Source organism: Rhinichthys klamathensis, unplaced genomic scaffold (genome assembly GCF_029890125.1).
Source record: "Rhinichthys klamathensis goyatoka isolate OS25496 unplaced genomic scaffold, OSU_Roscu_1.1 h1tg000323l_1, whole genome shotgun sequence".
Lineage (NCBI taxonomy): Eukaryota > Metazoa > Chordata > Actinopteri > Cypriniformes > Leuciscidae > Rhinichthys > Rhinichthys klamathensis.
The window spans coordinates 128082-140669 of record NW_026606839.1 but is presented as its reverse complement, the minus strand read 5'-3'; the positions used below and the strand labels follow the sequence as shown (position 1 = coordinate 140669).

Below are 12588 nucleotides of genomic sequence, written 5' to 3'. Positions count from 1 at the left end.
ATAGGATAGCATCTTGCAGTTGATGGAGATTTGTGGGATGCACATCCAGGGCACGAAGCTCCCGTTCCACCACATCCCAAAGATGCTCTATTGGGTTGAGATCTGGTGACTGTGGGGGCCATTTTAGTACAGTGAACTCATTGTCATGTTCAAGAAACCAATTTGAAATGATTCGAGCTTTGTGACATGGTGCATTATCCTGCTGGAAGTAGCCATCAGAGGATGGTACATGGTGGCCATAAAGGGATGGACATGGTCAGAAACAATGCTCAGGTTGGCCGTGGCATTTAAACGATGCCCAATTGGCACTAAGGGGCCTAAAATGTGCCAAGAAAACATCCCCCACACCATTACACCACCACCACCAGCCTGCACAGTGGTAACAAGGCATGATGGATCCATGTTCTCATTCTGTTTACGCCAAATTCTGATTCTACCATCTGAATGTCTCAACAGAAATCGAGACTCATCAGACCAGGCAACATTTTTCCAGTCTTCAACTGTCCAATTTTGGTGAGGTCTTGTAAATTGTAGCCTCTTTTTCCTATTTGTAGTGGAGATGAGTGGTACCCAGTGGGGTCTTCTGCTGTTGTAGCCCATCCACCTCAAGGTTGTGCGTGCTGTGGCTTCACAAATGCTTTGCTGCATACCTTGGTTGTAATGAGTGGTTATTTCAGTCAAAGTTGCTCTTCTATCAGCTTGAATCAGTTGGCCCATTCTCCTCTGACCTCTAGCATCAACAAGGCATTTTCGCCCACAGGACTGCCGCATACTGGATGTTTTTCCCTTTTCACACCATTCTTTGTAAACCTTAGAAATGGTTGTGCGTGAAAATCCCAGTAACTGAGCAGATTGTGAAATACTCAGACCGGCCCGTCTGGCACCAACAACCATGCCACGCTCAAAATTGCTTAAATCACCTTTCTTTCCCATTCTGACATTCAGTTTGGAGTTCAGGAGATTGTCTTGACCAGGACCACACCTCTAAATGCATTGAAGCAACTGCCATGTGATTGGTTGATTAGATAATTGCATTAATGAGAAATTGAACAGGTGTTCCTAATAATCCTTTAGGTGAGTGTATATATTTTAGATGTACTCATTGTCACGTTTCAGTCCAAAGAACAGTTGCAAGAACAAACACCCAAACAATACCGGACCATGAATATGAACTAAAAAAGAACTTAAAGGGATAGTTCACTTAATTTTTTTAATTCTGTAATCATTTACTCACCCTCAAGTTGTTTCAAACCAGTATGCATTTCTTTTTTCATCTGAACACAAAATAAGATATTTTGAAGAATGTTTGAAACCTAACAGTGATGGACCCCCATTGACTTCCAAAGTATTTTTTTTCCTACTATGGAAGTCAATGGGGTCCATCAACCGTCTGGTTACCGACATTCTTCAAACTATCTTCTTTTGTGTTCAGCAGAAGAAAGAACTTCATACAGGTTTGAAACAACTTGAGGGTGAGTAAATGATGACAGAAATTTCATTTTTGGGTGAACTATCCCTTTAAATACACAGAGATAATGAACTGAATACAGACAGGTGTGCTCGTCAAATGAATGTCCATGACAACTGATTAGTGGCGGGAAACTAGAACAAAGGAAACAGAAACAAACTAAAAGTCCATGAAAAAAAAACTAAAGCTAAACTGAACATAATGGTGACACTCATATGCATGTCAACAATTATTTCATTTTTTCCCCTTTGAAAATATAGGAAGAACTAAACATCTGAGATAAAGTTGATATTACAATAAAACAACTGAGAACTCAACTATGCATCAAGAAATGTCTTTTTGTCAACTACTCAATAATGGATTTAGTTCTCATCTAATAACTAGCTTGGAGAAGAAAAAATGCTCAGCAAACATTTATATCGGCTAAAAATGCTCCAAAAAGTGTTGGAAGCTGTGTTTTGGGATCATGGTTTAAGCTATTCTGCACTGGCTGAGCTGGTAGACCATTTTGGATCAGCAATAAGTGATCTGCCATGTTCCAAAAACCAGCTGGACCACCTTAAGATGGTATGTAGTTAAATACAGTATTTATCAAGGGTCAATAACCATAAGTACTTGGCTGATTTGAACAGTTCTGGCATAGTTCACCTTGTATAAACCAGATTGGACCAGCCTAAACCACCAGTTCCAAAACACAGATGCAACTGCATTTTTCAGCAGGTAAAAGTCCTGTAGCTCACACAGTAAAGCATGGCACTAGCGACAGCATGGGCATGGATTCGATTCCCAGGGGAATGCAACTGATAGAAATATATGTATACAAACAGGAATGCAATGCAATAAAAGCATTTGCCAAACATGCAAATGTACAGAAAAGAACACCAAAACTATCAGCGGGGAATATTCACAGCTTAAAAACAAAAATGCACATTTGTTGGCCAACACAGACTCAGGCACACACATTCACACAAACAAACACACACACTTACAGCGTGATGGTAGAAAGCTCTGACATCCTGCACGAATGCTGGGCGGCCTGTGTGGGCTCACTGAAGCATTTCTGTGCACAGCTGCTAAACACGACAAAGACAACAAACACTCTTTAGGACAGAACACGCACGCGCACACACACACACTGATAAAACTGACCGCACACAACAGACCTCAAGGACATTTCATAGCTCAAGCACATACTTTGCACGATACTGTTTCCCGTACAATAAACAAGGCTTCGAAAGCTTAAAAAATAACGCAAAAGCCCCATAAATTAAATATGGTCCTTCTTGTGCACTAAATTATTTAGACTATTAAGACCCCAAACATAAATTAAAGTCAATCTCAATAGATGTCAGGGTTTCCTTCCTGTAGCTCAAACAGTAGAGCATGGCGCTAGCAACTCCAAAGTAATGGGTTCGATTCCCAGGGAGAACAAGAACTGATGAAATGTATACCTTCAATGCAATGTAAATCGCTTTGGATCAAAGCATCCGCCAAATGCATTAATGTGAACGTTAAGACACAAGTCCTCATTCACAACGTGGCTTATCCAGAAAACAAAAACAGTCATTGTATCTTATTAATCACTGCCACACGTCACCTCGATCGACACAACAATGATTCCTCCTGGATTCTCTCCTGCAATCAGCACACAACTAAATTACTGAACATAAACTACAACCGTTCTAACAACAATCAACAAATAGCGGCCTATGGAGATTTGTGACACTATGAAACATTATTCACACATTCTATTATTACACCCAATTCCAAAAGGAATTCTGTATGCATGCAAAATGAATGCTACCGATTATACTATCAACACTGAAATGATTTCAACTGAATAATGACTGTTTACGATTGTCCTTTTAGAGCTGCTATACATCATTGAATCTTTATTTTCCTGTTTATCACTAGAAAACTGCTTTGAAACAATCTGTATAAAGCGCTATTAAGTATAGTTTTTTGCATACAACTATTAAGACTTTCAATCTAATTTCAGCCACCGAGTTCATCATGAGATACTCCATATCGACCAATCAGACACAACACACCAACAGTACGCTGTTTCCATGGTGACTGAGGCCAGCTACTCACAGGTAGATGCTGGACTCGTTCCCGCCGATGTCTGGAGACTGCAGCTTCTGCACCAGGATTATGATGATTCCAATGAAGAGGACAAAATTAATCTGGAAGCAAATGCATGCGTTATTATGTCTCCCATTCACATACATTCATAAATTAATATATATGTTTTATATATCCATGATTTAGCTTCTTTTTTTTTATTCAAATTTCTTGGCTTACCATGATTGATGCCACAACAGGTCCCTTGATCACCCACCAGAGGGCAGTATTATCATTCGTGTCCCAGCAACTGCAGAAATACAATTGATTTAAGAAACTGGCCATTGGTCCGTTCGGTCACATGATTTAGCAGTTACATGCTTTTGAAAGAGAATAGCTTGCGGTATGTGCCAGATGCCCGGCTACATTTGCCTAAATGCACAATATTCGACAGCGCACACTGCCTGGAAAACCGGCACACAATGCAATGTGCTCGAATCAAAATTGACCCTATTTATTTTCATTTTCTTACCCTTGTAAAGCCTGACATATGAAATTATTTTGATTCCAGTTTATTGAACATTTAGACAAAATGTATATATTTTTTTAATCTAAATAAAAAAGTTTTAGTGTCAGGCTTTTATGACTCGTATTGTGAGAATATGGAGCTCATACTCCAGGAGGAAAACCACCTCAGTTTTTATTTTGGTACAGATACTGATATTTATATGGCCAAACAGTAAGATGAAATTCTGGTAGCTTGTACTGTAAATTAATGAGATCTTTGTAACAGTATAGCAGATACTTACACAAAATGCACATAAATATCAGTTGTTTTTTATTATCAAAGCTCTTTAGTTTTATCATATAATGCAATGCAATACAGTGATGATTGATACGTTCCTCAAAAGCCTGATGTAGCCTATCATATCTGATACATTTTAACAGGATTTTACAGATAATTATGTATTGATAATCAAGTGGAACTAAGTTGCTTCTGTCCATTTGTGAAATATTGATAAAAATGCTAAAGTTATTCTTACATTTACTTAATAAAAATCAGTATTTCACAGCAAAAAAACACGTGAACCATGATCTAAAGGTGGACAGAAGGCATGTAGTAGATTGTGTACAAGTTTTCTTTTCCTTCATGATAATTTAAAGGCCTTAAACATTTGCATATGAGATGTGATACAGCCCTTATAGGGTTAATAAATGTCATATTGTGCATTATTATATCACATTACAGACGTAAAATGAGTTGCACCTTTACATGTTGATCAACCCATTACTGACTAAAAAAATTTTTTTTTTACACAAACCTGGATTAAACCATATGCATCAGATGGCACTCGCCGAATTAAACATGCAACATAGTGAGGTTATGTAACAAAGTAGTAGAATCTCATTTAAAACATGTATTGTTCCATACTGCATACATTTGCTTTAAATGGTATGCAGTATACAGTATATACTGTGCAATTATCATTACTCATTTTTACATTTGTATTCCTTTCCAAACATTCTTGTGACTAGTGCCACTGAATGCTAATAGTGTAGTTCAGTGCCAGCATCTGCGTAGGCATCAAAGCAACAATTACAGTATATCACTTTTTGTTTATGCGGCATTACACGTACCCAGAATCATCAAAATGAAGACGCAGAACAGCCCATATGGTCACACAAATGGTGGGCGTTCCTGCAAGTGTGAGAGGAAGAGCAAATCTGTCAGACCTCAAAGCTGTTCTCTAATGCATTTAGACCTTCAATATTAATGTATTACATATGCCAGCACAACAAATCACATCATAAAGAGCCAGTGGCCGGTTAATACAGACGCTGCACTCCATTTCCTTCCATATCTATGAGTGTGACACATAATCAATCACGTAACAATCCGTTTCCGTATGATGCATCACTGTGACATACCCCAGCCGATGATGGTGTACCAGTAGAAGTAGCGTCTCTCAGGGAAGAAGGTTTCCACCAGCAGTGTGAAGAGATAGAGACCTTCGATGAAGAGCCAGAAGTAGTTTGACATCACACAGTAATGGAAGAACACCATGACTGCCTTACACCCCACCTGAACACAGAGAAACACATTTAGAAAAGCCAGTGGATCCCTGTTAGTACTCCATCAGACGACCTCAGTATAGACACAGTTTTCAGTGTCCTGTACCCAGAAGTGTATAGCACATTCAAAAAAACCTGTAAATAATCACTTGGTTGCATGCCGCTACTTTAGCCATGAAGAAGAACTAAACCTGGACTAGAGCTGAGCAATACTATCATCAATGACCAAAACAGATGGTTTCAAGGTAATCACATACTAACTATTCATGTTAAATTAAAGTAATACTGTACTATATAACAGGCCATGCAAATGTTTTATACAGAATTTTAAATGTTCCCGCCCTCACAACACAGTAATTGACACAATCAACACGTCATAACATTACGATACAATACTATAATACTTTACTGTCAGACCTTATCTGACAGTAAAGTATTATAGTATTATACAATACTATAATACTTTACTGTCAGATAAGGTCTGATATTTGGCAAAAATGACACTAGCATTTACATTAGCAGAAAACACATACTTTGTGCTAAAATCACCCAAAATGGCAAAATAATATGCATGAATTGGGACAGTAAAGATTATTTTACAAAAGCACAAACATTAAAATAACATTGGAAAAGAATTGTATACAGTATATTCACAGTTTGTGAAATGAAATTATAAAAAAATATTTGTTATATAGTTGTTGTTTTTAATCAAATCATTTATTTGATTCATTTTTGTAATGTTTTTTTGAAGTCGTAAGTTTAATATTGTATAATTTTGATCTGTTTGCTATTTGCAATTTACAATTTTTTTATAGTATGATTTTTGGCGAATTGTATTAAAACCAGTTTGACTCGCAGTCGCAAACATCATAAAAATGATTAATTATAATAATAATGTAACCCACAACAGTTATAAAACAGAAACATACAGAAATCTATATTGTCCCCTTTTTTTAATTTCACGAAAATAATAAATGAGTGAAAATTTCAATATTTTGACCACTACTGAATAGGAAATGTCCAAAGTTCACCTTAATTCCTATTCCGACATATTTTAGAGTAAAAGAGGATGTTCAACAACAACAACAACAACAACAAAAAATAGGACATCGTGAAATTATTTGATTGCAAAAAACTGAAACTGGCTATTTGATTAGGATGAATTAGATTAGTTGATTAGATGATTACTATCAAAGGCCTTCAATCGGTCAAGCTGATTTTTATAACATGGTAGCTGATGTGTTGCTGGTTTAAAGTGCATGCATCAAACAAGCCTAATGACCAGCTTAAACCAGCTATACGCTTCTGGATCAGTGATGCATCCTTTCGTCTGAAAGATGAACATTTCCATTCACAATATATAGCCCGCTATTTGTCAGAACACCCTGAAGTCTTATGTTCATCAGTTACCCTCTGAACCAATTCAAAGCTAAGTGATGTCCTTACCACGGCCTCTGATTGGCTGGGGGAAAGAGCTCAAAGCCCTCATTCAGGTGTATAATGAGAGCGCGCCCGTTTTGATAAGCTATTCATATGCTAATATGGAAATAATGGAATATTTCCAGAGCTCGCTGAACTCGGCTTCATGATAATTACAGCTGTTTGTCAGGCACAGATGGGGGAAACAGAACATGTTGCTGCAGAACGTGGGCTTGAACATAAACGGATCGAGTTATTATTAGTCTGTGGGTTTCACATGCAAATGGCATCCAAGACCAACAGTTCAATCTCATATTCATACGTATCCGTTTGTGGGCGATTCACTGTGAAAGCAAAGCTTATAGAGACACCGGAAAACGAAATTAAAGTTTTAATTTAGCCGAAAAATTAAACGGGAAATAACATTTATTTAATAATCAATTATTTAATAATCAGCACTCATATCAATAAATAATGAGTTGTAAATAAACAATTCAATTGTACACAAGGCAGTTTTTATATAATTATATTTCTACTACAATTCCTTGTTGAAATATAAACATTTAAAGGAGCTGTATGTAAGATTGTGGCCAAAACTGGTACTGCAATCACTTTCAAATGACTAGGTGTATCCCCTCCCCCTCCTCCCTGACTCGAGGTTGCCAGACAGGCTGCAGGATCCAGCAGGAGCGTAGGCTGCTACAAGAAGTGGTAACTAGAGCAGAGCTGGCAACCCGGATGCCGCAACACTACTGACTTCGTGATTGGTAGATAGGTGGAGGGTGGAGCATCAGACCAAAACACAACATGACAACATCAACATCAGTTGATGGCTGCAACTTCACTTTTTAAATGACAATATCCTGGCCGAACTACTGTTGTCAGTGATATTTAAGTATTTGAAATGAACATGATTTCTTAATGTCTAGTGACATATCAGGGCCATTTTATGATTAATTGAATTAAATTTCTTCATTACAGCTCCTTTAAATGGTGGCTGTAAAAGGACTTGTTTTCATGAAAACTTGGTTGCACTTTTTTTTAAACATTAATTAATAAAGTCAAAAGGTTAAACAAAAATATAATGAATGTGTAAAATATTTAGCAAAATACTCTTCTCTAGAGATATTTTCAAGCTAACTACACTGAAAAAATTTATTTACTTGAAAAAATTTATTTACTTGAAAAAAGCTAGTAAATTTACAACGATTTGCCAAGTAAAAACCTAAACATATTTATCAGTAGCTTTAATTAGAAATATTTAAGTTAAATTTACTTGAAATATGGAATTAAGTAAACTTTACTTAACCTAGTCAAGTGAATGTAACAAATAAAATAAGAAATTTTAACTTGGCTAGTAAAAGGATGAGCAATATCAATTTAGTTGAAATTTCCTTTGCATTACATTTCACTCAAACAATAACATTGAATTATACCAGTATGTGCTTTACTTAGAACTTCTAAGTAACTTATACTACATCATGTAAGATAATAAACAACATGTGAATGCAAAGACCTCAATACTTGGTAGAAAATACACAATGACGGTAACATTTGATGGATCGTTTTTGTGTTTGAATGTGTCATTTTGAGCAGAAAATTTAGTCGAAATGTCACAAAATGGCAAGTTACTATAATCCTAACAACAAAAGCAATGATAAAACAGTGTAAATACAGCTGGAAACCAGTGAAAAATCAACCTCATTATTTATTCAAGGTCCAGTGCATGATGGGAACCCCAGTGTCAGAAAAGTTGAGTAATTTTTACTTAATTTTATTAAGTTGATATTTACGCTTTCATTTCTACTCGCTTGAATCAAGTACTGATATGGAATTTACTTAGTTTTTTAAATTCTTGCCTGAACTAACTTTTTCATGTAAATTACATTGTTTTTTTTTCAGTAGTATTTACTTCATCACAAAATAATTTTTTACAGTGTATAAGAGCTATGGACATTAAATGGTTCACTAATAAACAGCAAGTTCTGTCATGATACTCTAGATGGCGCTGACAATTACACAGTTACATCATTAACTACACGGCACAAGCTAATTGGTTCATGTTGCATCTGCAGCCAATGAGCTTGCTGCTCAACATTTAAACAGTTGGTCAGTGTTTGCTGTAGCAGTTTGCAGCAAGGTTCCTCAGAAACCCTCCACCTCCCCCAGCTCCACCTGTATAGATCTGCTACAGGTCATTTCATATATTCTATTTGTATAGCAGTAGTGAGTCTTAAGGTAGGGACACACCAAACCGACGCCAAAGAACTAGGGCTGATGAAAGCCGACTGTGTTGTCACCTTGCATCGGGGGCAAAACAATCTGTGCTTGAACACACTGAAAGAACTACAGGCGACTGTCAGCTAGCATGACTGGTAACTGTCTATTTAAAGGGATAGTTCACTTTGAAATTAATTTTTGATATGTTTTATCTTACCTCAAGTGAGAGAGACCGCGTGTGTCCGAGCATTAGTAAATTGATACATAGTTATATATAATTACTATATAAGAAGTATGGAAGTTCGATAAATGGACAACAATATATATATAATAACAACAATTAAATTCTCACCACTGAATAAGCAGGAAGTAGGCCTAAGTGTCAAACCTCTCTGAAATCACACTATTTCATATTTATTGATTATAACGTATTCAAAACATATCCAAACTCACATATCCAAAACATATCCAAACTCCAGTGTTACTCATCTTACGAATTATTAACGAAGGAATTATTTGACCCCCGCAAAAAATAAAAAGTGGAAAGAGATAACTAGTGAATTCAGGCCTACCTCATGTTGCACGTTTGCACTTTTTGAGAAAAACAATGGCACAATAAAAAAAGATTTTTCAGGTCTATGTCCAATTAAATCCCTCACCTTTTTCTAGTAATAGGGTTAAAATACATATTTTGCCTGTAATTTAACTAAGGTGTACTAAAATGTGATTCCAATTTTTTTTCTCATATCGCAATATAATATCGATATCGTCCGGACTGTGAAAAATATCGTGATATAAATTTTTGCTCATGTCGCCCACCCCTACCCTCAAGGGCATCCAAGATGTAGGTGTCTTTGTTTCCGCAGTAGTTTCAATTTTGATATTTTTAGGTCAAACCGTTCTTGTCTGTCAGTCATATAATGCAGGTCTATGGTCAGTATTTATATCGTTTTTACCTCTTGTAGTAACCACAGCCACGTCCAAGTGATCTGAGTTTTGATTTTTTTCCGCAACCGCACGAGAGGTCACTTCCGGCGCTTGCGCAGACCGAAGCGCCCGCGCCCTCAGATCACTTGGACGTGGCTGTGTTTACAAGAGGTAAAAACGATATAAATACTGTTCGTTTTCTCACACAAAACGCTCGCTTCGTGTCTTAGGCCATCAATGTGTACTTATTTCATTCATTTCATTTATTATTATTATCTCAGGTGCATGGGAAACTTGATTTGCAGTCAGGGCACAAGATAATAATAAAAAAAAAAAAAAAAAATCGTACTTACATTTACGAGTCATTAAATCATGTTTAATTTGGACTTCTCTGTGCATGCTCTTTGAGGTGGTGACCATAGACCTGCATTATATGACTGACAGACGAGAACGGTTTGACCTAAAAATATCAAAATTGAAACTACTGCGGAAACAAAGACACCTACATCTTGGATGCCCTTGAGGTAAGCTTAAACATACCAAAAATTATTTTCAAAGTGAACTATCCCTTTAAGCAGATATATTCGTCTATATTCCCCAAAAGGGAAAGCGAAACTAAGACTGCAGGTACACAAACCATAAACAAAGCAGCGCTTGGTTACCATTTTTAATATAAATCATGCTGATCACGTTCTTTATTCCCCTCCGATCATGTTAAAATATTCACGCAGTGGAATGCTCAGGTAAGATGACGTAACATTAGAACAGCGTTCTGTCTGTGCCGTCATGACTTCTTTGCTTGCTTTCATCAGCTCTTCGCTTATTCTTGTTTGCTAAACTGAACAGCCAATCATAGTTCTCTCTCTCACCGACGGCCCGACACCGATTCTTCAAGTTGAGTCGGTCCAAAAAACCAGGGAGCGTCCGACTAGAGCCAACGGTGCGGAACACAACGAAAAAACTAAGTTGGCCGTCGCTCAAAAATGGTTTTGCCCGAAACATGTTGATTTGACTTGGTGTCGAAAACCGTAAGTGCAAAAAGTAATGAGTAATATTTAGCTGGTGATGTGCACTCAACTTCATGACAAATAAAATGGCTTCATTGTGTATTAGTGAACATCATTTTAATCAGATTGGTCATTGTGTTCATTGGCATTAAAAACAAAATGGCAGATGTGCATTACTCACAGTATGAACAAAGCAGTGGTCACTGTCCTCCTGTGCGTACAAAACCCCATCCTTAATAAACACAGAGATGGCTCTCAGCATGAAGGACACAAACAGGTTCATGTGGATGAAGTTCCTGGTGCAGTGAAGCTTCCTGTTGACAGACGTTCAAGGATTACGCCATTATATGAGATTGAAATTCTAATGTGTTTGGGTGGGAAGCTGAGGGTCTGTATCAATGACTGTGTAAACACTCATCAATAGTTCTTTTGAAGCCCTTGGCATCTTATCATAATTTACATTATACGTAGGTTCTTCAGATCACTCTATTTGGTTTCAGGGTACTTGAAAGCACCGCTACATAGAAGGATTTCTAAAAAAAAACCCAAAAGAAAACAAAGTACTTTGTGTATCTCGAAAAGCTTCTTCAATTGAACCAGGCTGTAAAATCCTTTTTCATTGTAATTGGAAACCGGTATTTTTTTTTAAAGTTATGGGGACAATCTTACAAAAAATAAAAATATTTATATTTTGCATAAAAAGAATATGCTACCTGTATTTATAAGATATCATGGTAACTCCATGTTTTTAACATTCATCATGTACTATAGAGTTTGACCAATATATACATTTTTTAGAAATACAAAGATTTTGAGATCGATTAATTCAAAATCCTTTATGTGTTCAATCTGATAGTTTACATTGCTGGATATAGCGAATGATGGCAAAATAAACGTGTTAAACAAGATAAATGATATATGCTTAATTCACGTTAAGTATTCGGACAAACGATTAATTCATATTATTTCTAAAACATTTATTTCCTTTTATTTATACATACAGTATACATGACCAGAGGTTAAAATGTGCTTAACTGTTGAACATAATGTCACAATTCTTGACAAATATGACATGGTTTTCGAGAGATTCCCCCTAAGAGCCCTTTGCAAGCAGGTTGGATCCTTTTCCATTGAATCTTCCTCAAGTGACCAGCACAAAATTACGTTCTCAAGAGAAACAGCATGTTATGAAAAGGTCAATGTTGTGTGATGACACTGCTTTAAAACTGACCTGAACCGGCACAGAATGACCATAGCTGTGGTCAGAGACACTAGAGACGTGCTGTAGCCCACCGTATAGAGAGCCTTCACAGATGCGTAGTACATGTCCTTGAAGGGAAGAGAAAAACAAAATTACTTTTGGTGAGCAGCCATTTTGCAAAGGTTTTTGTTTTCGTCCATTTCTTTGAG

General features: G+C 36.7%; 1 protein-coding gene across 6 annotated transcripts in view; it reads right to left on the bottom strand.

Annotated features, from left to right (window-relative positions):
- The window catches only part of adcyap1r1a (adenylate cyclase activating polypeptide 1a (pituitary) receptor type I), a 41063-nt gene that overhangs the window by 4357 nt on the left and 24118 nt on the right, over positions 1 to 12588 (bottom strand). For 2 of the 6 annotated variants that reach the window (XM_056271594.1, XM_056271596.1), the window contains exons 6-12: positions 12410 to 12507; positions 11360 to 11492; positions 5462 to 5615; positions 5171 to 5231; positions 3773 to 3842; positions 3563 to 3654; positions 2458 to 2541 (exon numbers count right to left, since the gene is read on the bottom strand). In XM_056271594.1, the coding sequence (XP_056127569.1) occupies positions 2458 to 2541; positions 3563 to 3654; positions 3773 to 3842; positions 5171 to 5231; positions 5462 to 5615; positions 11360 to 11492; positions 12410 to 12507 (692 nt within the window). The remainder of the gene's footprint in view (positions 1 to 2457; positions 2542 to 3562; positions 3655 to 3772; positions 3843 to 5170; positions 5232 to 5461; positions 5616 to 11359; positions 11493 to 12409; positions 12508 to 12588) is intronic. The other 4 variants (XM_056271595.1, XM_056271597.1, XM_056271598.1 and 1 more) reach the window with 2 other exon arrangements.